The following is a 26,884-nucleotide window of genomic DNA, read 5'->3' as shown; positions in this document are numbered from 1 at the left end:
CAGATAATGACTTTAAAGTGGTCCTCAGTTCACAGCAGTAGTTATGTAAGCTGGTGACAAAGCTAATGTATTGTGCTGCTATAGGGAGGACTGAGTGGAGTGTTGCTGCTGGGCTCTGAGGCAGCAGTGGTTACTATAGCTGCCTGCCTGGCTACGCACACACACACACACACACACACACAGCACTATGAGTGGAGGTGTGGGGTGGCATTGGGTATGACTTTTCTCTCCGTTTCTCTGCTAGGAACAATACAATTCTGCAACGCTACAATGCACCAAACACAGCCAGGAGAGGAGCGCCACTTATTACTTAATCAACCAGTGCTGACTAGGTCATTAGTCTAATTTAGACCCTGACTCTTTATAAACAGGGTGACACACAGAAGGCTCAAAGGAGAACTGTGTGGACTCACTGGCTGCTGCTGCGCTGAGACAGGACAACACTACCTGAGGCTAGGTGAAGAGAAAGAGTGTGGTGGCCCAACGAGTGTGTATGTAGCAACCTTTGGTAGAGTATAAGCCAGATCCAATTCACTCCTTTCCCCATATCCCTTGGGCTAACCATTCAATGTTTGCCGATCTGAATGGTCTGGATTGTAGCTTTAACCATGCATAAAATAAAACTCCACCACAGCACAGACAGAGCAGTTAAAATCTATAAAAACCCCAGAAAGGGGAGGATCAGAGCTTGTTATGAGCATGTTGTGACAGAGCATTCCTCTAGAGCACTGTAACTCTCTCTCTCTCAACACAACACACATATCTTTCCAAACCCCATACTACAGTACAATCGTCCACCACACACAGTAACTTAGTTTGGGTAGCATACAACAGCATTGACCGTTTCCAAACAGCAGCCAGAGGGGTATCCTATGCATCAGGTTTGAGAAGTTAACAAGGTAACTTTGGTCATACAAATATGGCTCACTTTTTAGTCAGGTCAATTTATATGGCAACAAATCCATCAGAACTAACCTGCTCCTGGGCAGGCTAAATCTGGGCTGATTTGGTCACAAATGAAAATGCAGCATGGACCTGCCCATGGATTGATGTTTCAGCATTGTCTCAATGAAGAGTTTGGCGCTCAAATAGCCAAAATACATGCACACGCAGTTACAAGCCTGCTGGAGTTAGCGGCAGGCGGATGAGCAATATCTAGCTTGTGTTGTAGGATACCCCTCTGGACTGGATAACAACAAACATCAACATAACACCACAGTATTGCATTCCTTATGTGTAGCAGCCAGGTAGTCTAGCTACTTTGAGCATTGCAATTCAATATTGAATTATTGGCTTACGGCATGCCTGTATAACTGTCTAGACACACCAACGGTGTGATTAAATTTCAAACCATTTACCTTATATATTTGGCCAGTGCCTACAGAACAGCTTCCACAACTATGTTCTATTACTACTGACTGATTGTCTTCTCTTTTAGTGTGTTAACAGGCTGCTGACCCTAATGACAGTGAATACATGTGGGCATTTCGCTGAAGTGCATAGGCACACAAACATTTCTCTGTGCATCCTTACTGTAGGCTAGTCACTGACCCCGAAATACTTTCCCCACTAGTCAAAGAGTAGCCATTAGTTGAAGTAATGGCCACAATGTCTGCTACAGAGCCAAAACATAACTATGTTTAGTCCTGGCTTTATTATAAAGTAAATTTATTTAAACCGCAACCATTTCCTGAGCATACTGAAGATTGTGACAATTCACTAGCAGGCATGTATGTAGTTTAGTAGATCTATGAGGAAACTTATTGAACCAAAAAGTTCCTCCCAGTACCTTAACTTTAAGGTCCTGGGTTTATCTGAGCAGCCCATGCAAACAGGATTATTGTGAATTATTAACATTTCAGTTCTGTATGGTCAAGGCAAGGCATGGACAGCAGGGTAGAGCAGAATGCTTCATGTAGCCAGGGAGGGAGAGGGCAGGTAGCTTCAAGCTTGATAAAAGACAGAAACGCCAATGAAACCCCAGAGTGAACACCAAACAGCTCTACATTACCCAATACCCACTCTCCAGGACATTCACTATGGATTCAAATCAAAGGAACGCTGCATGTGTTCAGCAGGACAGAATGTTGTGGGAAGTTCAGATATAAATATATTATCTAGAAGTTCAGATGTACATCTCTGACATTGACTAGGCGAGTTCTCTGACATGTCAGCTCTATTTGTGGAATATCTATGTGGACCCTTCAGTTTGTTGAGTGAGGAGGGGGGTGGGGGTTATGAGTCACTGCACAGCTATCCTGTGCTGGATTAGCCCCGGCGGTGGGTGAAAACACCAGCCTGCCTATTCAGCACTGCTGGGTTTATGTCCACATGTGCAAGGGACAGCAGGAACTCCAACAATGAGCAGAGCAGGGCCGCTGCAGGTGCAGCCTGGGCTGTGGGGAGGGAGGGTGAGGGCAGGGGATAGGCCACATTCCTCATAGAGGCTTTTTTATATTTTTTATTGTGGACAGCCTTGCTGAGGCATTGCAGAGGCATGGTTAATACAACTATGAGCTAACTGTCTGCTCTCAGAAGCTTTCTGTCCTCTTCTCTCTGGATGGGGCAGTGGGGAAAGTTTAAGCTCTTCTTAGTGCGAAAACAACCTGAGGGTTCCGATTAAGGTTCGAAACATCAAGATTTTAATAGTCGTTTAAATAATTTAACAGAAAGCGAGTGTTTCACCTTTTCAATTATGATTTAAAAAATGCTGGTTGTGCCTCAACTCTCACCCTCTTTAAGGGAAATATAATGTATTCTGATCTGCAAGTATGATGAGGGACTTGAGGTGCTTGAAAGTAACAATCCTGGCAAATAAATGAATGTCAAAATAAATGCATTGGATTACTTTGGTTAGGCCTACAAAAACACAGTACCCTATTAGCAGAAGAGAATCACTAACAAGGTTAATTATGTAAACATTCACCCATAGAGAAATTGTCACCTGTCTCAGTCAACAGTAATTATCATTTGAGACTATTCTAACAACCATAATTACAGAAAACAGATGTGCATTAACTGACGATACAGGACGGATGATTTTCCTGTTGGCGTCCTCCCACAGGTACACAGGCAGGATGAGGTCTCCTCTCCAAGTCCCATCAAAGCCAATTATGGAAATATTCACCCAGAGAGAATAGGACTATACTAAAGCATGCAAATGGATTGACGACAATGGGTTGTTCTGCTTGACTTCCTCTGGGTTTGTGTTAATAACCTACATGCAATCTTTAGCTGAACGCATTGGGCATGTGTGAATACCCAGACTTACATTCAAAATAATAGGCTGATTAGGTATGTGAATTTCTTAAAAATGTAGTACACTTTAAAATGCCAGGATGTCATCTAGGCTTTTCATTTAGTAGAATTTGATGAACACTATTGAGGAAGATAAGCATCTTTACAGACCCATGTTTGACAACAGCTGATAATCAGATAAGAGGACAGGGGTAAGTAGTAGGCAAGACAGATTTAGAATAGTAGGCAAGAGATTTTAAAACCACAGACAGCTGCTAACTTTGTCCAAAATCAGTCTACAGTTTTAAGATGTCTGGAGTTTGCCAAATATTTAAGTCGCTAACGGCAGTGATACTTTCCAGATCAAAACAAGGCAGCCAAAAGTTCTATATTAACCAGCAACTAAGAAATAGGACTGATTTAGAACTGGTTCATGTTAAATTTTATGGTATATTCAAGGTTTGTTGCATTGATGTTACATTTATTTTTTGTGTGCCAACTTATTTGAATCTAAAGTCCAGTGTGTCTGGTATGAACTGATATTTCTCACAGTTTAGGCCTTGGGTACTCAACTCTTACCCTATGAGGTCCGGAGCCTGCTAGTTTTGTGTTTTACCTGACAACTAATTGCGCACACCTGGAGTCCCAGATCTAAATCAGTCTCTGATTAGAGGGGAACAATAATTAAAAAATGCAGTTTAACTGGCTTCGCGGTTCAGAATTGAGTTTGAGGGGTATAGGCTATTCAAAATAAGGACCCACACACACAACCATGGTTAAAAACAAAACAGTGTGCTGCTTACCTCTATAGACTGTGATGGAATCTTAAGTTTGGAAAGGCTGGGCTTGGTGCTTTTCAAGTCTGGTAAGGGTTCATGATGATAAGACTGTCCATGGAAGCCTTCAGGAGAGGGCTTGAGGTCCGGAGACTCGCTGGTCACCTGGTCCTGGCCGTCCATGGGCCGGACGTAGGCTGTGGGCTTCTGGAGCATGACCAGATTTGGTTTAGAGGCCAGTGGTAGAGGGAATGTCTGAGAGGGCAGGGTTGTTGCTCCCTCGATGGCCAGAAGTGGGATGTCTCTCTGGGGGTCATCCAGAGGGGACCCCTCCATTGGGACAGGGGAGTCGGGGTGCAGGAGGGAGGCCGGGTGCCTCTCGGTGTGCAGGGGGGATCCTTGGTGCCTGTCAGGGGTGTCCTGGGGCTCAGAGTCACTGGGGTCACTGGAATGTAGGGGGGATAGGGGCTCAGCTGGGGGGGACAGGGTGGAGAGGACCGGAGTAAGACTGGCACACTCCCTCAGGTCTGGCCAGGGGCAGGGTTCAGCTTTCCCCTGGAGGGGATCAGGGCTGGCCTGGCCTTGACTGAGACCCAGTGAGGACTGGGTGTGGGAGGAGGGAACAGGGAGCCTCTTCAGAGGCTGAGAAGTTTGCCTGCTAATGGAGGGACCACCACTACCATTCTGGCCTGCCCCGTACAGAGGAGTGTTCTGGAATGCAGGCTTCACTCTGTCTCGGCTGTGAGATGGCCGCCTATATGTTGTGGTGACGTGAGATGGGGGGTCATTAGAGAAGCTACTGTCCAAACACAGATGAGAGTTGGAGATTTTCACATCTTCATAACTACCCAGCATCCTCTGTATACGGCTGGAAAGCTCATCTCCTTTGTTTGTCTGAAACAGAAAATAAAAGTTTAGGTTCTGAAGACAATGTTGGGACAATTGATTATAACAGGGTTCTTATCAGATCTGCAATGGTTGTTGTTAGCCTTGAAAATGAATGATAGAGAGTAAGACGAGAATAACAATAGCATCTTGTTACATGCGCTTTCTTGTAATAGAAGTCGACCCTAAACTGCAAACGCGTACTTAGAATCGCTAGTCCAGGCCTACCTTTTAACTAAACCGAGAGCAACATGCAGTGAGGGTGATATTGTAGTTCACAAATAAAAAAAGCATGTCAGTTTAGGTCCTGATAAACATTTATGTACAGTGGGGCAAAAAAGTATTTAGTCAGCCACCAATTGTGCAAGTTCTCCCACTTAAAAAGATGAGAGGCCTGTAATTTTCATCATAGGTACACTGCAACTATGACAGACAAAATGAGGGGGGGAAAAAAAAAAAAAAAAAAAATCAAGAAAATCACATTGTAGGATTTTTAATGAATATATTTGCAAATTGTGGAAAATAAGTATTTGGTCACCTACAAACAAGCAAGATTTCTGGCTCTCACAGACCTGTAACAACTTCTTTAACCAGTTGAGTCTATGGGGGCGCTATTTCATTATTGGATAAAAAACGTTCCCGTTTTAAGCGCAATATTTTGTCACGAAAAGATGCTCGACTATGCATATTATTGACAGTTTTGGAAAGAAAAACACTGAAGTTTCAGAATCTGCAAAGATATTGTCTGTGAGTGCCCCAGAACTCATTCTACAGGCGAAACCAAGATGAAACGTCAAACAGGAAATGAGCAGAATTTCTGAAGCTCTGTTTTCTAATGTCTCCTTATATGGCTGTGAATGCGACAGGAATAAGCTTAGACCTTCTGCCGTTCCCCCAAGATGTCGGCAGCATTGTGACGTATTTGTAGGCATATCATTGGAAGATTGACCATAAGAGACTACATTTTCCAAGTGTCCGCCTGGTGTCCTGCGTCGAAATTGGTGCGCAACGCCAGGTGCAAGTATTTTTCCATTTGATAGAGAGGAGAAACCAGGCTTCCACGAACGATATATCATCGAAGAGATATGTGAAAAACACCTTGAGGATTGATTCTAAACAACGTTTGACATGTTTTCAGTTGATATTATGGAGTTAATTTGGAATAAAGTTAGTGTTTTGAGAACTGAATTTTCTGTTTTTTTTGGTAGCCAAATGTGATGTACAAAACAGAGCTATTTCTAATACAAAGAATCTTCATTGAAAACATCCGAAGTTCTTCAAAGGTAAATTATTTTATTTGAAGGCTTTTCTTGTTTTTTGTTGAAATGTCGCCTGCTGGATGCTAACGCTAATGCTAACGCTAAATGCTACGCTAGCTAGCTACTGTTACACAAATTGTTTTCCTATGGTTGAGAAGCATATTTTGAAAATCTGAGATGACAGTGTTGTTTACAAAAGGCTAAGCTTGAGAGATGGCATATTTATTTCATTTCATTTGCGATTTTCACGAATAGTTAACGTTGCGTTATGGTAATGAGCTCGAGTCTGTATTCACGATCCCGGATCCGGGATGGCTAAATGCTAGAGGTTAAGAGGCTCCTCTGTCCTCCACTCGTTACCTGTATTAATGGCACCTGTTTGAACTTGTTATCAGTATAAAAGACACCGGTCCACAACCTCAAACAGTCACACTCCAAACTCCACTATGGCCAAGACCAAAGAGCTGTCAAAGGACACCAGAAACAAAATTGTAGACCTGCACCAGGCTGGGAAGACTGAATCTGCAATAGGTAAGCAGCTTGGTTTGAAGAAATCAACTATGGGAGCAATTATTAGGAAATGGAAGACATACAAGACCACTGATAATCTCCCTCGATCTGCAAGCTCTCACCCCGTGGGGTCAAAATGATCACAAGAACAGTGAGCAAAAATCCCAGAACCACACGGGGGGACCTAGTGAATGACCTGGAGAGAGCTGGGACCAAAATAACAAAGCCTACCATCAGTAACACACTACGCCGCCAGGGACTGCTTAAGTCAGTACATGTCCAGGCCCGTCTGAAGTTTGCTAGAGAGCATTTGGATGATCCAGAAGAAGATTGGGTGAATGTCATATGGTCAGATGAAACCAAAATATAACTTTTTGGTAAAAACTCAACTCATCATGTTTGGAGGACAAAGAATGCTGAATTGCATCCAAAAAACACCATACCTACTGTGAAGCATGGGGGTGGAAACATCATGCTTTGGGGCTGTTTTTCTGCAAAGGGACCAGGACGACTGATCCGTGTAAAGGAAAGAATGAATGGGGCCGTGTATCGTGAGATTGAGTGAAAACCTCCTTCCATCAGCAAGGGCATTGAAGATGAAACGTGGCTGGGTCTTTCAGCATGACAATGATCCCAAACACACCGCCCGGGCAACGAAGGAGTGGCTTCGTAAGAAGCATTTCAAGGTCCTGGAGTGGCCTAGCCAGTCTCCAGATCTCAACCCCATAGAAAATCTTTGGAGGGAGTTAAAAGTCTGTGTTGCCCAGCAACAGCCCCAAAACATCACTGCTCTAGAGGAGATTTGCATGGAGGAATGGGCCAAAATACCAGCAACAGTGTGTGAAAACCTTGTGAAGACTTACAGAAACATTTGACCTCTGTCACTGCCAAAGGGTATATAACAAAGTATTGAGATAAGTATTTGGTCAATAACAAAAGTTTATTTTCCACCATAATTTGCAAATAAATTCATTAATAATCCTACAATGTGATTTTCTGGACTTTTTTTTTCTAATTGTCTGTCATAGTTAAAGTGTATGATGATGACAATTACAGGCCTCTCCCATCTTTTTAAGTGGGAGAATTGCACAATTGGTGGCTGACTAAATACTTTTTTTGCCCCACTATATCTAAATGTACTGTTGCCTTTTGAGTCTCTGTGTATGTATCCAAAATATATAATATTGGCTGACTATTTAAGGCAACCAACCAATGTGACCTTACAAAGTGGTAGACTAAGTTCTCTCTGTGACAGTAGCTAGCTTACCCCCTGGGGTTGGATTCCATGTATGGACTCACTAGTCACGCCAAACAAAATCCTCAGAAAAGGGCAATGTTGGGTTGAGGCAGAAGGATGTGTCCTAATTCGCCACCCTTCTCCCAAATCGTACACTTGCCTCGCGGCGGAGCGTGCTATGCCACTGCTTATAAGTATAAGAAATCAAAGATGTGTAAAAAATTATATCCAACGCCCTTTGTACACATTCGCCAATACTGTATACCCAGTATAGTATAGAAACATTATGACACTCTGGATACCGCCCAACCCTAATTTCAGCTGATAGGAGTGGAACCCGGTGTGGGGGTCTGCTGCATTAGCCCAGCTGTGACAAGAACCGACGAGTTGTGCGTTCCGAGATGCCATACTGCACACCACTGTTATTTGCCCGTTTGTGGCCAGCTTGTTAGCTTGCATGATTCCTGCCATTCTCCTTCGACCTCTCATCAACAAGCCGTTTTCGCCTATAGGACTGCCGCTGACTGGATGTTTTTTTGTTTGTCGCACTGTTCTCGGTAAACCCTATAAACTTTCGTGCGTGAAAAGTGCAGAAGGCAGGCCATCTCTGAGATAGTGGAACTGGTACCACTGGCACTGACGATCATATCATACCACACCCACGTTGTTTAGGTCACTTGTTTTGCCCATACTAGTGTTCAATGGAACAGTAATTGTATGCCTCGATGACAGTCTGCCTGCTTTATATAACGAGCCACGGCAACGTGACTCAATGTCTGTAGGAGGAAACTATAAACTGGCCACCGAGTGTATACCATGTCCATGCTGTAAGACAACTCCATCAGACCCAATAAGATGGTTCTTAACACCTGAGTCACCCGTTTCAGCTGAAAACTTCCTGGACATGTTATTTGATGGATCTATTTATTCTGGAGCCGCCCATAGCAGAAAGCCTGTGCAGTAGACCGGAGCTCTAGAGTTGTTCAATAAAACTTCTATAATGTCTGAGCTACAGTTCTATTATGACCCATCTTGGAAAGCTTAGACGCTCATGAACACGCACGTGTTGACGGTTTTGCTCTACGAAACTCACAAGCCACACAGGACTCATTAGAATACAAGTGCTTGTGATAATTCCTGATTTTTTTCCTTAACTAAGTTATAGCTACCAGACATACATCAAACACTTACAAACAGATCCCAGACATGGGTATTAGACAATTGCAGTCTGGAATGATTTATTAATTAACTGCGCAAACCAGTTATATGGGATATCGCAATATTTGGAGTATCATAGAAGAGGTCTCCCCAGATATCACACAACCCTCCTAATAGAGGAGAAAGGCGAGAACTGCCATGAGCCTGGAGCTAGCCTATACTTCAGTTACTACTAGACAGACATCGACCACATTGCGATTACAGAAGGGTATGCACACAGGTGACCACTTCCGGAGCAAATCATAAATACATCAAGAAGCTCTGAAGAGTTTCTAATAAAAAGGTTGGAATCGGGTTCACAACACCTCTCTTAAGAGCAAACAGCAACGCAAATAGTACACAGTTCTACAGAGGTAAACAGGAACCAAACTCACCTTGTAGGGTTCCCCAAAAAGGGGAACGTTCTCCTGGTAGAACTCCTTCTCCTGGAGGGCTTCCTGGTTCCGCCTCTCCCACTCTCGGATGCGAAGGAGATTCCGCTCTTCATTGTGGCTGCAGTGAATCAGACAGACACAGGACATAAAAATCGACGCCACTGTTTACTCATTGGCCAAATCATAACTTGAAATTTGTGCGCAAGTCTGAATTTCTGTAGACATCAATATGATTTACACAGAAGTCTGAGTACACACCTAGTCAATCTAGGCGTAGTACTGTCCAGGGGGATGTCATCATGTGTGCCCATCATAACTGGAGATGGGTGTAATGTGGGTATGTGTAGCCATCATATCTGGAGACAGGTGTAATGGGGGATGTGTGCTTATATTGGAAACAGGTGTAATTATATACAAACAGTCCTATGGGTTGCCATCACATTTGGGGGAGCCATAAGATAAGGCTGAAATATGATTTTAAGTGTAAACTACTTAGGCTTGGGCGGTATCCAGATGTTCACTTCGGCAAAAGAGTTATTGGGCTTCTATTACAAAAATACTAACAAAATGAACAGCGAAATCACACAGACGATGTTAGCTAAAGGCTAACGAGGGAAAACAAACAAACTAATTGCAAAGACTGGCAAATCCAGCTCAGAGAAAATCATTCTTCTGCTCCCTTAAAATAACAGTGATTGCATTTTTGATTTGTTTTTGTGAGACATGTGGCCACTTTGGTTTGTTTCCCACTGCTTCAATTGAAGGGTGTTGCACCAACCACTCTGTTGCTCCCACTATTCACTTTATTAGGTGTGACTGCATCGGCCACAGAAAAATCCCCATGCATGCATTCAATTTATTTAGTCAGGCAAGCACATTATTCTCACATTTGAAAATGTAATAATAATAATAATAATAATAATAATTTGAAAATCAATGCATTGGAAAGGACCAATAAATCAAATTCTATGTCACATGCACCGAATACAACCTTACCGTGAAATGCTTACTTACAAGCCCTTAACCAACAATGCAGTTCAAAAAATAGAGGTAGGACAATATTTATTATTTACATAGTCCACCCGGACCTAGACTTGGCACTCTGGTACCACTTGCCGTGCGGTAGCTGAGAGAACAGTCTGTGATGACTGGAGTTTGATCATTTTTTGGGCCTTCCTCTGAAACCACTCAGCAAAAAAAATAAACGTCCTCTCACTGTAAACTGTTATTATTTTCAGCAAACTTAACATGTGAAAATATTTGTATGAACATTACAAGATTCAACAACTGAGACAAACTGAACAAGTTCCATAGACATGTGACTAACATAAATGGAATAATGTGTCCCTGAACAAAGGGGGTGGGGGGGGGGGGGGGGGGGGGGGTCAAAATCAAAAGTAACAGTCAGTTTCAGGTGTGGCCACCAGCTGCATTAAGTACTGCAGTAAATCTCCTCATTGATTGCACCAGATTTGCCCGTTCTTGCTGTGAGATGTTACACCACTCTTCCACCAAGGCACCTGCAAGTTTCCGGACATTTTCTTGGGGTGGGAATGGCCCTACAAAAGAAGTTTGAAATGTTTTGAGATATTTTGTAGTCACTTTGCGCAAGTTGGAACCTGTGTTTTTCCGGATCAGACATTTTGGATGGATGGATGGATGGATGGATGGATATATATATATATATATATATATATATATATATATATATATATATACATACATACATACACACACACACACAGTGCCTTGCGAAAGTATTCGGTCCCCTTGAACATTGCGACCTTTTTCCACATTTCAGGCTTCAAACATAAAGATATAAAACTGTATTTTTTTGTGAAGAATCAACAACAAGTGGGACACAATCACGAAATGGAACGACATTTATTGGATATTTCAAACTTTTTTAACAAATCAAAAACTGAAAAATTGGGCGTGCAAAATTATTCAGCCCCTTTACTTTCAGTGCAGCAAACTCTCTCCAGAAGTTCAGTGAGGATCTCTGAATGATCCAATGTTGACCTAAATGACTAATGATGATAAATACAATCCACCTGTGTGTAATCAAGTCTCCGTATAAATGCACCTGCACTGTGATAGTCTCAGAGGTCCGTTAAAAGCGCAGAGAGCATCATGAAGAACAAGGAACACAGCAGGCAGGTCCGAGATACTGTTGTGAAGAAGTTTAAAGCCGGATTTGGATACAAAAAGATTTCCCAAGCTTTAAACATCCCAAGGAGCACTGTGCAAGCGATAATATTGAAATGGAAGGACTATCAGACCACTGCAAATCTACCAAGACCTGGCCGTCCCTCTAAACTTTCAGCTCATACAAGGAGAAGACTGATCAGAGATGCAGCCAAGAGGCCCATGATCACTCTGGATGAACTGCAGAGATCTACAGCTGAGGTGGGAGACAACAATCAGTCGTATATTGCACAAATCTGGCCTTTATGGAAGAGTGGCAAGAAGAAAGCCATTTCTTAAAGATATCCATAAAAAGTGTCGTTTAAAGTTTGCCACAAGCCACCTGGGAGACACACCAAACATGTGGAAGAAGGTGCTCTGGTCAGATGAAACCAAAATTGAACTTTTTGGCAACAATGCAAAACGTTATGTTTGGCGTAAAAGCAACACAGCTGAACACACCATCCCCACTGTCAAACATGGTGGTGGCAGCATCATGGTTTGGGCCTGCTTTTCTTCAGCAGGGACAGGGAAGATGGTTAAAATTGATGGGAAGATGGATGGAGCCAAATACAGGACCATTCTGGAAGAAAACCTTATGGAGTCTGCAAAAGACCTGAGACTGGGACGGAGATTTGTCTTCCAACAAGACAATGATCCAAAACATAAAGCAAAATCTACAATGGAATGGTTCAAAAATAAACATATCCAGGTGTTAGAATGGCCAAGTCAAAGTCCAGACCTGAATCCAATCGAGAATCTGTGGAAAGAACTGAAAACTGCTGTTCACAAATGCTCTCCATCCAACCTCACTGAGCTCGAGCTGTTTTGCAAGGAGGAATGGGAAAAAATGTCAGTCTCTCGATGTGCAAAACTGATAGACATACCCCAAGCGACTTACAGCTGTAATCGCAGCAAAAGGTGGCGCTACAAAGTATTAACTTAAGGGGGCTGAATAATTTTGCACGCCCAATTTTTCAGTTTTTGATTTGTTAAAAAAGTTTGAAATATCCAATAAATGTCGTTCCACTTCATGATTGTGTCCCACTTGTTGTTGATTCTTCATAAAAAAATACAGTTTTATATCTTTATGTTTGAAGCCGGAAATGTGGCAAAAGGTCGCAAAGTTCAAGGGGACCGAATACTTTCGCAAGGCACTGTGTGTGTGTGTGTGTGTGTGTGTGTGTATATATATATATATATATATCCATCCAAAATGTCTGATCCGGAAAAACACAGGTTCCAACTTGCGCAAAGTGACTACGAAATATCTCAAAACATTTCAAACTACTATATATATGGAATTAATTGAACAAAAGGACAATTTGTGATGTTTATGGGACAAAGTGGAGTGCCAACAGAAGAAGCTCGTCAAAGGCATGATTTATATTTTTATTTCCGCGTTGTGTCGCGCCTGCAGGGTTCAAATATGTTCTCTCTCTCTTTTGTTTACGGAGGTGCTATCCTCAGATAATTGTATTGTTTGCTTTCGCCGAAAAGCCTTTTTGAAATCTGACATGTTGGCTGGATTCGCAACACTTGTAGCTTTAATTTGGTATTTTACATGTGTGATTTCATGAAAGTTAGATTTTTATAGTAATTTATTTGAATTTGGCGCTCTGCATTTTCTCTGGCTATTGGCCAGGTGGGACGCTAGCGTCCCACATATCCCAGAGAGGTTAACTAGGCAAGTCAGTTAAAAACACATTCTTATTTTCAATGACGGCCTAGGAAAGGTGGGTTAACTGCCTTGTTCAGTGGCAGAACGACAGATTTTTACCTTGTCAGCTCAGGGATTCAATCTTGCAACCTTACGGTTAACTAGTCCAACGCTCTAACCACCTGCCTCATTCGCCTGTTACGCGAATGCAGTAAGAAGCCAAGGTAAGTTGCTAGCTAGCATTAACCTTAATCATAATCACTAGTTATAAACACACGGTTGATGATATTACTAGTTTATCTAGCGTGTCATGCATTGCATTCATGTTGATACCTAACCATGAACATCAATGCCTTTCTTAAAATCAATACACAGAAGTAAATATTTTTAAACCTGCATATTTAGCTCAAATAAATCCAGGTTAGCAGACAATATTAACCAGGTGAAAGTGTGTCACTTCTCTTGCGTGCAATGAACGCAGAGTCAGGGTATATGTAACAGTTTGGGCCGCCTGGCTCATTGCGAACTAATTTGCCAGAATTTTACGTAATTATGACATAACATTGAAGGTTGTGCAATGTAACAGGAATATTTAGACTGATGGATGCCACCCGTTTGATAAAATACGGAACGGTTCTGTATTTCACTGAAAGAATAAACGTCTTGTTTTCGAGATGATAGTTTCTGGATTTGACCATATTAATGACCTAAGGCTCGTATTTCCATGTGTTATTATATTATAATTAAGTCTATGATTTGATAGAGCAGTCTGACTGAGCGATGGTAGGCACCAGCAGGCTCATATGCATTCATTCAAACAGCACTTGCGTGCGTTTTGCCAGCAGCGCTGCTGTTTATGACTTCAAGCATATCAACTCCCGAGATGAGGCTGGTGTAACCGAAGTGAAATGGCTAGCTAGTTAGCGCGCGCTAATAGCATTTCAAACGTCACTCACTCTGAGCCTTCTAGTACTTGTTCCCCTTGCTCTGCATGGGTAACGCTACTTCGATGGTGGCTGTTGTCGTTGTGTTGCTGGTTCGAGCGAGGAGAAGGACGGAAGCTATACTGTTACACTGGCAATACTAAAGTGCCTATAATAACATCCAATAGTCAAAAGTTAATGAAATACAAATGGTAGAGGGAAATAGTCCTTTAATTCCAAAAATAACTAATCTAAAACTTCTTACCTGGGAATATTGAAAACTATAAGGAACCACCAGCTTTCATATGTTCTCATGTTCTGAGCAAGGAACTGAAACGTTAGCTTTCTTACATAGCACATATTGAAATGTTACTTTCTTCTCCAACACTTTGTTTTTGCATTATTTAAACATGTTTCATTATTTGAGGCTAAATTGATTTTATTGATGTATTATATTAAGTTAAAAAAGTGTTCATTCAGTACTGTTGTAATTGTCATTACAAAAAATTTATAAAAAATAAAAATAAGGGCTGATTAATCGGTATCGGCTATTTTGGTCCGCCAATAAATCGGTATCGTTGTTGAAAATTCATAATCGGTCGACCTCTAGTCTCAACCCCGCCCTGTGCAACTGGGAACTGGACTTCCTGACGGGCAGCCCCCAGGTGGTGATCCTCAACACTGGGGCCCCACAAGGGTGCGTTCTGAGCCCTCTCCTGTACTCCCTGTTCACCCACGACTGCGTGGCCATGCACGCCTCCAACTCAATCAAGATTGTGGACGACACTACAGTGGTAGGCTCGATTACCAACAATGACGAGACGGCCTACAGGGAGGAGGTGAGGGCCTTTGGAGTGTGGTGTCAGGAAAATAGCCTCACACTCAACGTCAACAAAACAGAGATGATCGTGGACTTCAGGAAAAAGCAGAGGGAGCACCCCCCTACCCACATCGACGATACAGTAGTGGAGAGGGTAGTAAGTTAAGTTCCTCAGCGTACACATCACGGTCAAACTACATTGGTCAACCCACACAGACAGCATGGTGAAGAAGGCGCAGTAGCACCTCTTCAACCTCAGGAGGCTGAAGAAATTTGGCTTGTCACCAAAAGCACTCAAACTTCTACAGATCCACAACCGTAAGGCACTCCAGTGGGTAGTGACATCTGCACAACCGGGGGCAAACTACCTACCCTCCAGGACACCTACACCACCCGATGTCACAGGAAGGCCATAAAGATCATCAAGGACAACAACCACCCGAGCCACTGCCTGTTCACCCTGCAATCATCCAGAAGGCGAGGTCAGTACAGGTGCATCAAAGCAGCGACTGAGAGACTGAAAAACAGCTTCTATCTCAAGGCCATCAGACTGTTAACCTCTCTGAGCACGGAACCCGGTAGCGGGCTGAAATTCCACAACATACGGTGATCGCTACATAAATAGTAATCTTAAACATTCATGAAAATACAAGTGTCTAACTTATCGAAAGCCTAGAATCTTGCTAATCCAACTGCGTTGTCAGATTTAAAAAAGGATTTACTGCGAAAGAATACGATGCGATTATCTGAGCATAGAGCCCCCCCCCCAAAAAAAATAATAATAACCAGCACAGGCGTAACATAATCACAAACTGCATTAAAATAAATTGTTTACCTTTGACGATCTTCATCTGTTTGCAATTGCAATGCTCATTGTTACACAATGAATGATCTTTTGTTTGATCAAATCCGTTTTTATAGCCTAACACGAAACATTTTGGGAACCGCTTGTGTCAGGAATTCCGTCTCATTCCATTTGAGACGACACATTCCAGGTAAATAACCCACACAGAACGTGACTTTCCCAGTCATGTTTGGTTTCACTGCAATCAACTGGTTTGTTTGTAACACAATCAAACCTGATGGGTCATTTCGCGGGACGTATTGACTGAAAGAAACCGATTTGAAGACAACAAGTCATGACATCATTGTGCACCAATGATTTGCCCGCTGTTTCGTTGATTGACTGTATTTTAACCCAATGACCACTGATCGTCTTGAAATCTAGCTGGGTATATAGCCAATGAGCTGAGGTAAACGGCAATATGTAATGTTTATGTGTTGGAAGACCAACCCATGCAGTAAGCTCCGGTGTAAAGAGAGTAATTCGCTATTGAAGTTTCATACCGGAAGGAAAAACACATATTACGCACAGCGCTGTTTATATATATATATATATATCAATCATTATGGCGACTAAGTCAGGGAAAGCTAAATCTAAGTCTAGATATACACACAATTTTGGAATAAATTGATTGGGAAAGTGAGACAGAGATTGTTGTAGGACGATTCATTTAGCAATTATGGAGGAATATTTTTTGAACGGGAGAGGACATCGTTTTGGACTTATCATGCTAATGCCCTTGTTTGAAATTAATAATATGTGATTTTTTTTACATTTTAGAAGCATTATATAAACCTGAAATGTCATGAAATGTGAGATGCGTGTGTCTGCCGCCCCACCCCAACCCACATGAAATAGCCTATTTGATGCTGTTGAGGGGAGGGCAGGCCCACACAACAATGGCCAAAGTGAAATGGAGACAGTAGATAAAGCTGGTCTGTTGTAATATAATAAAGACAGTAGATCTAGCTGAAATGTCATAATATAAAATAGACAGTAGATCTAGCATAATACACTGCTCAAAAAGATAAAGGAAACACTTAAACAACACAATGTAACTCCAAGTCAATCACACTTCTGTGAAATCAAACTGTCCACTTAGAAAGCAAATGGAATAGACAACAGGTGGAAATTATAGGCAATTAGCAAGACCCCCAATAAAGGAGTGGTTCTGCAGGTAGTGACCACAGACCACTTCTCAGTTCCTATGCTTCCTGGCTGATGTTTTGGTCACTTGAATGCTGGCGGTGCTTTCACTCTAGTGGTAGCATGAGACGGAGTCTACAACCCACACAAGTGGCTCAGGTAGTGCAGCTCATCCAGGATGGGACATCAATGCGAGCTGTTGCAAGAAGGTTAGCTGAACTCCAGCAGGCCACAAATGTGCATGTGTCTGCTCAAACGGTCAGAAACAGACTCCATGAGAGTGGTATGAGGGCCCGACGTCCACAGGTGGGGGTTGTGCTTACAGCCCAACACCGTGCAGGACGTTTGGCATTTGCCAGAGAACACCAAGATTGGCAAATTCGCCACTGGCGCCCTGTGCTCTTCACAGATGAAAGCAGGTTCACACTGAGCACATGTGACAGACGTGACAGAGTCTGGAGACGCCGTGGAGAACGTTCTGCTGCCTGCAACATCCTCCAGCATGACCGGTTTGGCAGTGGGTCAGTCATGGTGTGGGGTGGCATTTCTTTGGGGGGCCACACAGCCCTCCATGTGCTCGCCAGAGGTAGCCTGACTGCCATTAGGTACCGAGATGAGATCCTCTGACCCCTTGTGAGACCATATGCTGGTGCGGTTGGCCCTGGGTTCCTCCTAATGCAAGACAATGCTAGACCTCATGTGGCTGGAGTGTGTCAGCAGTTCCTGCAAGAGGAAGGCATTGATGCTATGGACTGGCCCGCCCGTTCCCCAGACCTGAATCCAATTGAGCACATCTGGGACATCATGTCTCGCTCCATCCACCAACGCCACGTTGCACCACAGACTCTCCAGGAGTTGGCGGATGCTTTAGTCCAGGTCATCAGGAGCATGCCCAGGCGTTTTAGGGAGGCCATACAGGCACGTGGAGGCCACACACACTACTGAGCCTCATTTTGACTTGTTTTAAGGACATTACATCAAAGTTGGATCAGCCTGTAGTGTGGTTTTCCACTTTAATTTTGAGTGCGACTCCAAATCCAGACCTCCATGGGTTGATAAATTTGATTTCCATTGATAATTTGTGTGATTTTGTTGTCAGCACATTCAACTATGTAAAGAAAACAGTATTTAATAAGAATATTTCATTCATTCAGATCTAGGATGTGTTATTTTGGTGTCCCCTTTATTTTTTTGAGCAGTGTATATTATTTTGTTCACCCATAATGACAGTGAAAACATGTTGATTTTTGTTTTCAAATGTTTTGTAAATACAAAAATATCTCATTTACATAAGTATTCACAGTATACATAAGTATTCACATCCCTGAGTAAATACTTTGGGAGCAATTAAAGCCGTGAGCCTTTCTAGGTAAGTCTCTAAGAGCTTTCTACACCTGGATTGTGCAACATTTGCCCAGGATTATTATTTTTTTTTTTTTATAATTCTTGCCAAAGATTTTTTTAGCAGATTTTAGTCAAAACTGTAACTCGGACACTCAGGAACATTCACTGTCTTGTTGGTAAGCAACTCTAGTGTAGATTTGGCCTTGTGTTTTAGGTTATTGTCCTGCTGAAAGGTGAACTCATCTCCCACTTTCTTGGCTCCATTACGTACATTTTTTATCCTGAAAACTCCCCAAATCCTTAAATATTACAAGCATACCCATAACATGATGCAGCCACCACTGTGGTTGAAAATATGGAGTTGTACTAATTATTACCCTCTTCACCCCATCTTAACTTACATCTCTGCTCCCTGTCATACACGAGGAAGGCACATGAAAACACCAGGCAGAGGACAAGCTGGGTCATTCCTGAGAGCTAGGCCTGGAGAAAGATCAACATGTGGGTTACCCTGTATCATTAGGCTACTCAGAACTCACTGACTGATATAGATTGGGGGTGGTGAAAAGATATTCAGGCACTGATGGTAAACACAATGGAAGTGAAATACGAAACTGTATTAATTGGCTATGTCATAGCTAATTTCTAAAGATAAATATTGGCATATGACGAGCAAAAAATATGTATCTGCTATATGACAAGTTATTCAGTGGGTGATGAGGATATCAGATAAAAAGTGGGGGGCCAAAAACATAAATTGCCCCCCTAATCTAATAGTGGTAGTGGCTTAGCCTGCCCGATGGCTCAGCTCTCTCACACACACACACACACACACATCCAGCTCAGCTCCTGACTAATCAAATCGGACTGAATCGTTATCAAAATAAAAAAAAGTGTATCTTTCCAGCATCGTGTCAGAGCCCATTTATCTAGATGCGTATTGAATCGTGTTTGTAAGGAGAGATGCACATCCCTACACAATACCAATTTTGCCATACTTCTTATTATTGTGGCAAGGAAACAAAACATGAATCTGATTGAACGTTTTTAGAAAAACAGTCCTAATGTTGGAAACAAACATGTCATCCAGAGTCACATTCATTTATTTCACACAATATTGTACATACATGAGGACTTTCCTGCTTCATGTTTTCGCCATGGAAAAACATTGATACTGATATATCACAGCCCAAGCTAGTAGGCTAGTTCTCCTGGGCTACACACCTTTAGGTTTAGTTTCATGAGCAGACATCAGCTGGCTACAATAGTTCATTCCAGAAGACAGGTCTAATGCCATACCAAAGCAGTAGACCAATCTAACTTTCATGAACCCAAACAGGGATGTACTTCTGTGAATATTATTATTATTAACTCCTGTTTTTAGGTCAGTGTTGTGACACCGAGTGACAGAGCCTCGCTTGTTATTAGTCTCAAACCTGATATTCAAAGTTTCTGATTATCTTCAAAAGACTGCTAGAAACGTACAATTAACGGGCACAATGTTAACTTGCATTCCTCCCCTTCCCTGAGTTTGGGGCAATGGGCTTTATTGGAAAACAAACAGGTTGGGAAAACGGTTTCAATTGACACCACTGTAAAAGGCTGTTCATGCGCAGGAGGCGTAGCTAACTAGTCGCCATATTCAATCTCCTGGTTAGCAAATTAGATTGAATGCCAACACGGATTGATTGAATGTAGCTACACTAGTTCTTCTGTAAAACGTTGAACTACGGTTAACGGTACCTAGCTATTAGCTAATATAAGGTTAATCCACAACAGCTAGCTAAAGTAGTTAGCTATTACAGCATGCTAACTGCTAGATACAGTAAGGATTAGCTAGGCATCGATTTATCTAACCAATTATTTCCATCTGACACTTACGAGTGTGAGCTAACTGTCTAACTAATTGCCTAACTAGCAACTACATTCATGTGAAACAGTTAGCTCGTTAAAAACTCACAGGACCACACGTTAAATTACATAACGTAGCTAGCTAACGTTAATGGGCAGTTATTTTACTAAACTGTGCTATCCAAAATAGTTGTTAGCAAACTACACTGTTAATTGAAATACGATGGCATGTTTTGAAGTTAGCTCACAGCCTTATATACTAACCTAACGTTAGTTATATAAACACACACCGATGTCGTCGATCAGCTGGTTAGAAGTGGCACAAGCTTGCTAACTAAATCACACTACACAGCTGTGGTGAGCAGTGATTCCACCAAAAACGGTATGGTAACGCAGTTAATACGTTTAACTGATAACTTTTACAGCAAGCCTCTCTAGCTACATTCAAACGTATATATCAAAGTAACATGCCAAAATTCAACTTTTAGACTAGCTGCTCTTCTTAGTTTGCTCACTATGCTGTGTAAATTGATTGACCTAGCTAGTTCGTAGACTAGCTAACATTATCATTGTCTGCTTACCTTGAGCGAGCTGCCATGGTGCGCGTCAAAAACAAAATTTCAAGTTGCTTGCCATGTGTTATTGACAATCCGTGATTGGATAACCTCCTCTTGATTACATTATTTACCAGTCAAATACCATCGTATTCTTTAAATAACTGTCAATAACAGCGACCGCTGTGACGCAAGCAAGAATAACTATGTACTTCCGGGTCACGGATTTCATCTTCTTCTTATTCTTTGGGAATTTGGTTGGCGGATTGCATCCAACTTTTAAGTGCATAGAGCGCCACCTACTGTACTGGCGTGTGAGACCATTCATGGCCTACCTACATTATATTCTTAGATACAATAATGCAAAATTATGGAAAAGGAAAATTACCCTACCACCTACTAACTCTCTCAACAAGAACAAAAACACCACCCCTCCACTATTTAACCCTACCTAGTCCTACTCCAGATCAACGGTCTGAGAGGACATATCACTACCACTCAACACCCCCTGCAGCTGTTTTATTTTAGCAATCCCAAATAGTTCTCTGCCGCTTCCACCACAACCTCTATTTTCTGTCTTTCCATCCATTTTACAAACCTTTTCTCCCCAATTTCGTGGGGAGAATCTTGTCTCATCGCTACAACTCCCGTACGGGCTCGGGAGAGACGAAGGTCGAAAGCCGTGCGTCCCCCGAAACACAACCCAACCCAACCCAGCCAATTGTGCGTCGCCCCATGGACCTCCCGGTCACGGCTGGCTGCGACAGAGCCTGGGCTCGAACCCAGGGTCTCTGGTGGCACAGCTAGCACTGCGACACCCGGGAGTCCCCCTTTCCATCCATTTCTGCAGTACAATTGACAACCATGGCTATAAAAAAGCCCAATTTACTGAAGCACATTTTCTTCCCATCACCCTCTCTTGATCTCTGCCTACTCACAGGAATCCTCTCAGGATCCTTCTCTCTGTAGCTGTCTTCCTCTACCACTCTCTTCACTGCTTCGGCATACGACACTCTCTGTACTACTCTAACCCTGGCAACCTCAATCTGCCTTTCTCCCACCGGACACCTCCGATCTCCAGCCCCATGATCACCCCCACAACAAACAGACACAACTTTCTCCACAGATATAACTCCTTTCAACGGCACCCTGCTCTGGAGAGCAAAGCACAGTTCTTGTCCCTAATCTCGTAATCCACAGCGCCCTCTCCCTCTGAGCGGAGGAAACACACTCTGAGTAACCTTCACCAACTCAATAGTACCCAACCTCTCTTCCACCCAACCTGACACCACATATAGATCAACCAAACAGCAAGGATCCATTCTCTCTACAAATCTCACTCCCACTGGGCCAAAATCATCCTTATCAACCTTGGGATGAGCATCCTTGGGACGAGGCCCGAATTCGGCGATCCTTGCCGCAGGTACTTCACCCTCATGTTCAACAAGTTCCATCTCTGAACTACTGGAGCACCTGTCCCTGTTTTTGCACTAGTCGCACCCACCTTCCTCACCTCACTACTTCCCTCTAAATTCAACTTCTTCTCAGCAGTCATCACTGCACCTGACACCACATTTAATTCCTCCTCCTCCTCGTCCTGTTCCATTTCCTCCTCAAGCTCTTCCAAAAGTTCTGTGCAATCCTCCATTCCATATTCACTCAAAAAATATTCCATGTCTCTCCTTTTTTTCTTGTCCATCATCTTCTCCTTCACCAGATCTTTCAGAAGGCTGGTGTAATCCCCCACTCCATTTTTGGGTCACAGATTTTTGGAATCATTCAGAATAACAGTTCCATCCTGTCAATAAAATAAAAGGGTATTTGTGACATGCAAGTGTAGACTAACAGTGAAATGCTTACTCGCAGGTCTTTTCCAACAGTACAGAGTTACCTAGTTATTTTCTGATGATCTCATTTGGCTCTTTTGGCAAGTATGTGTGTGCTTCCTATCACAGTTCGCTCTTATCTCTGTATGTTTACAGACACTCCCCACCCCATGTCTGCAACCCTTATACTTTAGCGTACCATGCTCATACAACCCATGTGGAATTCCCAGTCTCCAGCAGCGTTTGGAACTGCCGACCTGCGGTCAAAAAGACTGAGTTCATCTCAGTCTATATTGCCCTTCAGTCCCTACACTTTCTGGCCCTGACTTGGACATGGATTACCCCAGAGGACACTGCTACTCCAGCTGCTCTCTTGTCATCTGACTATGTGTTCTCTCATAGTCTGAGAGTATCTGGTCGTAGCAGTAGTGGCACAGGGCTACTCATTTCTCCTAAGTGGAGATTTTCTCTTTTCCGCCTTTCACCTGTCTATCTCCTCATTTAAATTCCATACAGTCACTGTCACTTGTACCTCAAGCTTAACATTGTTGTCATCTATCGTACCTCAATGAGCTTGACACCTTGACAAGCTGATTTCCAGACGATGGCTCACCACTCATTGTACTGAGTGAATATAACCTCCTGACACCTAATTTCAATTAATTTCTTTCCACCTCTTTCTTTCCATTTCTTTCCTATTTTTATTTCACACTTTCCCAGTCACCTTCCACTCACAAGGTAGGCAATACACTTGACCTAATTTTCACTAGAGGCTGTTCGCCTACTAATCTTACTGCAACCCCCCTCTATGTCTCTGATCACTACTTTGTTTCATTTTCTCCCAATCTCTCCTCCAATCCTACCCACTCAGCCCCTACCTTGATGTTCTATGCCGCTACTCTCTCCTCTTCTACGCAAGCCTACCAGACAAGTTGAATGCCTTTTATGCTCGCTTCGAGGCAAGCAGTACTGAAGCATACACGAGAGCACCAGCTGTTCTAGATGACTGTGTGATAGCGCTCTCGGTAGCCGATGTAAACAAAACCTTTACACAGTTTAACATTCACAAAGCCACTAGGCCAGACGGATTACCAGGACGTGTACTCAAAGCATGCGCGAACCAACTGCCAAGTGTCTTCAATGACATTTTCAACCTGTCCCTGACCGAGTCTGTAATACCTACATGTTTCAAGCAGACCACCATAGTCCCTATGCCCAAGGAAGTGACGGTAACCTGCCTAAATTATTACAGCCCTGTAGCACTCACATCGGTAGCCATGAAGTGCTTTGAAAGGCTGGTCATGTTCATTGACTACAGCTCAGTGTTCAACACCATAGTGCCCACGAAGCTCATCACTAAGCTAAGAACTCTGGGACTAAACACCTCCCTCTGCCACTGGATTTTGCACTTCCTGAAGGGCCACCCCCAGGTGGTAACAGTAGGCAACAACACGTCTGCCACGCTGATACTTAACACTGGGGCCCCTCAGAGGTGTGGACTTAGTCCCCTCCTGTACTCCCTATTCACCCACGACTGCGGGGCCAAACACGACTCCAACACCATCATTAAGTTTGCTGATGACACAACAGTGGTAGGCCTGATCACAACAACGATGAGACGGCCTATAGGGAGGAGGTCAGAGAACTGGCAGTGTGGTGCCAGGACAACAATCTCTCCCTCAATGTGAGCAAGACAAAAGGAGCTGATCGTGGACTAAAGAAAAGGCGGGCCGAACAGGCCTCCATTAACATCGAAGGGGCTGTAGTGGAGCGTCTCGAGAGTTTCAGGTTCCTTGGTGTCCACATCACCAACAAACTTTCACTGTCCAAACATACCAAGATAGTCGTGAAGACTTCCCCCTCAGGAGACTGAAAAGATTTGGCATGTGTCCCCTGATCCTAAAAGGTTCTACAGCTGCACCACCTCAACTAACCTGTACCCCCGCACACTGGCTCGGTACCAGTACCCCCTGTATGTAGCCTTGTTATTGTTATTGTTATTTTGTTACTTTTTATTATTCTTTTTTACTTCAGTCTATTTGGTAAATAGTTTCTTTACTCTTCTTGAACTGCACTGTTGGTTAAGAGCTTGTAAATAAGCATTTCACTGTCATGTCTACCTACACTTGTTGTATTCGACTTATGTGACAAAGTTTGATTTGATTTCTATCTGATAAAATAATTTATAAAGGTTAAAGATAATGATTAAAGAATTCTATCCGCAAACTTAACAATTAGGGAGTATAGGTTATGTAGCATATATAAGGTATAATAAAAATATTAAACATAAGTCTGGGGAAAGAGAGGAATGTGTGTGTGTGTGCCTAAAGAAAACACAGAGAACAATTCAACTGTGTTTGAACCGACCCGGTTAGAACGCTGAGAAATACATACACATGGTTAGCAGATGTTAATGCGAGTGTAGCGAAATGCTTGTGCTTCTAGTTTCGACAATGCAGGAATAACCAACGAGCAATCTAGCCTAACAATTCCACAACTACTACCTTATACACACAAGTGTAAAGGGATAAAGAATATGTACATAAGGATATATGAATGAGTGATGGTACAGAACGGAAATAGGCAAGATGCAGTAGATGGTATAGAGTACAGTATATACATATGAGATGAGCAATCTAGGGTATATAAACATAACGTGGCATAGTTTAAAGTGGCTAGTGATACATGTATTACATAAACATGGCAAGATGCAGTAGATGATATAGAGTACAGTATATGCATATACATATGAGATGTGTAATGTAGGGTATGTAAACATTATATTAAGTGGCATTGTTTAAAGTGGCTAGTGATACATTTTTTACATCAATTTCCATCCATGTTTAAAGTGGCTGGAGTTGAGTCAGTATGTTGGAAGCAGCCACTCAATGTTAGTGGTGGCTGTTTAACAGCCTGATGGCCTTGAGATAGAAGCTGTTTTTCAGTCTCTCGGTCCCTGCTTTGATGCACCTGTACTGACCTCACCATCTGGATGATAGCGGGGTGAACAGGCAGTGGCTCAGGTGGTTGTTGTCCTTAATGATCTTTATGGTCTTCCTGTGACATCGGGTGGTGTAGGTTTCCTGGAGGGTAGGTAGTTTGCCCCCGGTGATGCGTTGTGCAGACCTCACTACCCTCTGGAGAGCCTTACGGTTGTGGGCGGAGCAGTTGCCGTACCCGGTGGTGATACAGCCCGACAGGATGCTTTCGATTGTGCATCTGTAAAAGTTTGTGAGTGCTTTTGGTGACAAGCCAAATTTCTTCAGCCTCCTGAGGTTGGTCACAAGTAATGGACATTATGGAACAAAACAACGATTTATTGTGGAACTAGGACTCCTTGCACTGCATTCTGATGAAAGATCATCAAAGGTAAGGGAATATTTATGATGTAATTTCGTATTTCTGTTGACTCCAACATGGCGGAGAAATATTGTTACGTCTTAGCGCCGTTTTAGATTATTACATGGTATGCTTTTTTCTAAATGTTAAAAAAAATCTGACACAGCGGTTGCATTAAGAACCAGTGTATCTTTAATTATACGTAAAACATGTATCTTTCGTCAAAGTTTATGATGAGTATTTCTGTTATCTGGCGTAGCTCTCTGTGATTACTCCGGATATTTTGGAGGCATTTCTGAACATGGCGTCAATGTAAACCGAGATTTGTGGATATAAATATAAATATTATCGAACAAAACATAAATGTATTGTGTACCATGGTGTCATATGAGTGTCATCGGATGAAGATTATCAAAGGTTAGTGATTAATTCTATCTCTAATTCTGCTTTTGTGACTATCTTTGGCTGGGAAAAATGGCTGTATGTTTTTTGGAATTTAGCGGTGATCTAACATAAATATATGTTGTGTTTTCGCTGTAAAACATGTAAAAAAAAATGTTTATATTTCATTTGCTGTATTGGACTTGTCAATGTGTGAAAGTTAAATATTTCCCCAAAATATTTTTGAATATCCCGCGCTGCCTTGAATATCCCACGCAGCGGGGGCGGGACCCCTAGCCATAAGAAGTTATTAAGGGTCTCTTTTCCTGACAGCATGGCCATTCAATATTGGCCATGCTGTCAATGAAGCATGATTTTTGCCGCGCTCAAAACAACTGTTAACTCTGAACTTTGTGAGTTCAAGACAACTGGGAACTCGGGAAAAACTAGCTATTACTGGGAAAATACGTTTTGAACTTTCATCCAACTCAGAATTGTAAATCGGGAACTCGG

At 42.6% G+C, this 26,884-nt stretch overlaps 1 protein-coding gene across 1 annotated transcript in view; it reads right to left on the bottom strand.

Moving 5' to 3' along the window:
* The window catches only part of LOC139408944 (AF4/FMR2 family member 1-like), a 69,700-nt gene extending 48,661 nt beyond the window's left edge, over positions 1 to 21,039 (bottom strand). The window contains exons 1-3 of the mRNA XM_071153447.1: positions 20,853 to 21,039; positions 9,497 to 9,614; positions 4,041 to 4,907 (exon numbers count right to left, since the gene is read on the bottom strand). Of these exons, the coding sequence (XP_071009548.1) occupies positions 4,041 to 4,907; positions 9,497 to 9,614; positions 20,853 to 20,869 (1,002 nt within the window). The 5' untranslated portion in view covers positions 20,870 to 21,039. The remainder of the gene's footprint in view (positions 1 to 4,040; positions 4,908 to 9,496; positions 9,615 to 20,852) is intronic.
* Between the last annotated feature and the right edge of the window lie 5,845 nt (positions 21,040 to 26,884).

This window comes from Oncorhynchus clarkii, chromosome 5, assembly GCF_045791955.1.
Source record: "Oncorhynchus clarkii lewisi isolate Uvic-CL-2024 chromosome 5, UVic_Ocla_1.0, whole genome shotgun sequence".
NCBI lineage: Eukaryota > Metazoa > Chordata > Actinopteri > Salmoniformes > Salmonidae > Oncorhynchus > Oncorhynchus clarkii.
The sequence above is the reverse complement of the archived record's forward strand: the minus strand, read 5'-3'. Positions and strand labels throughout refer to the sequence as shown.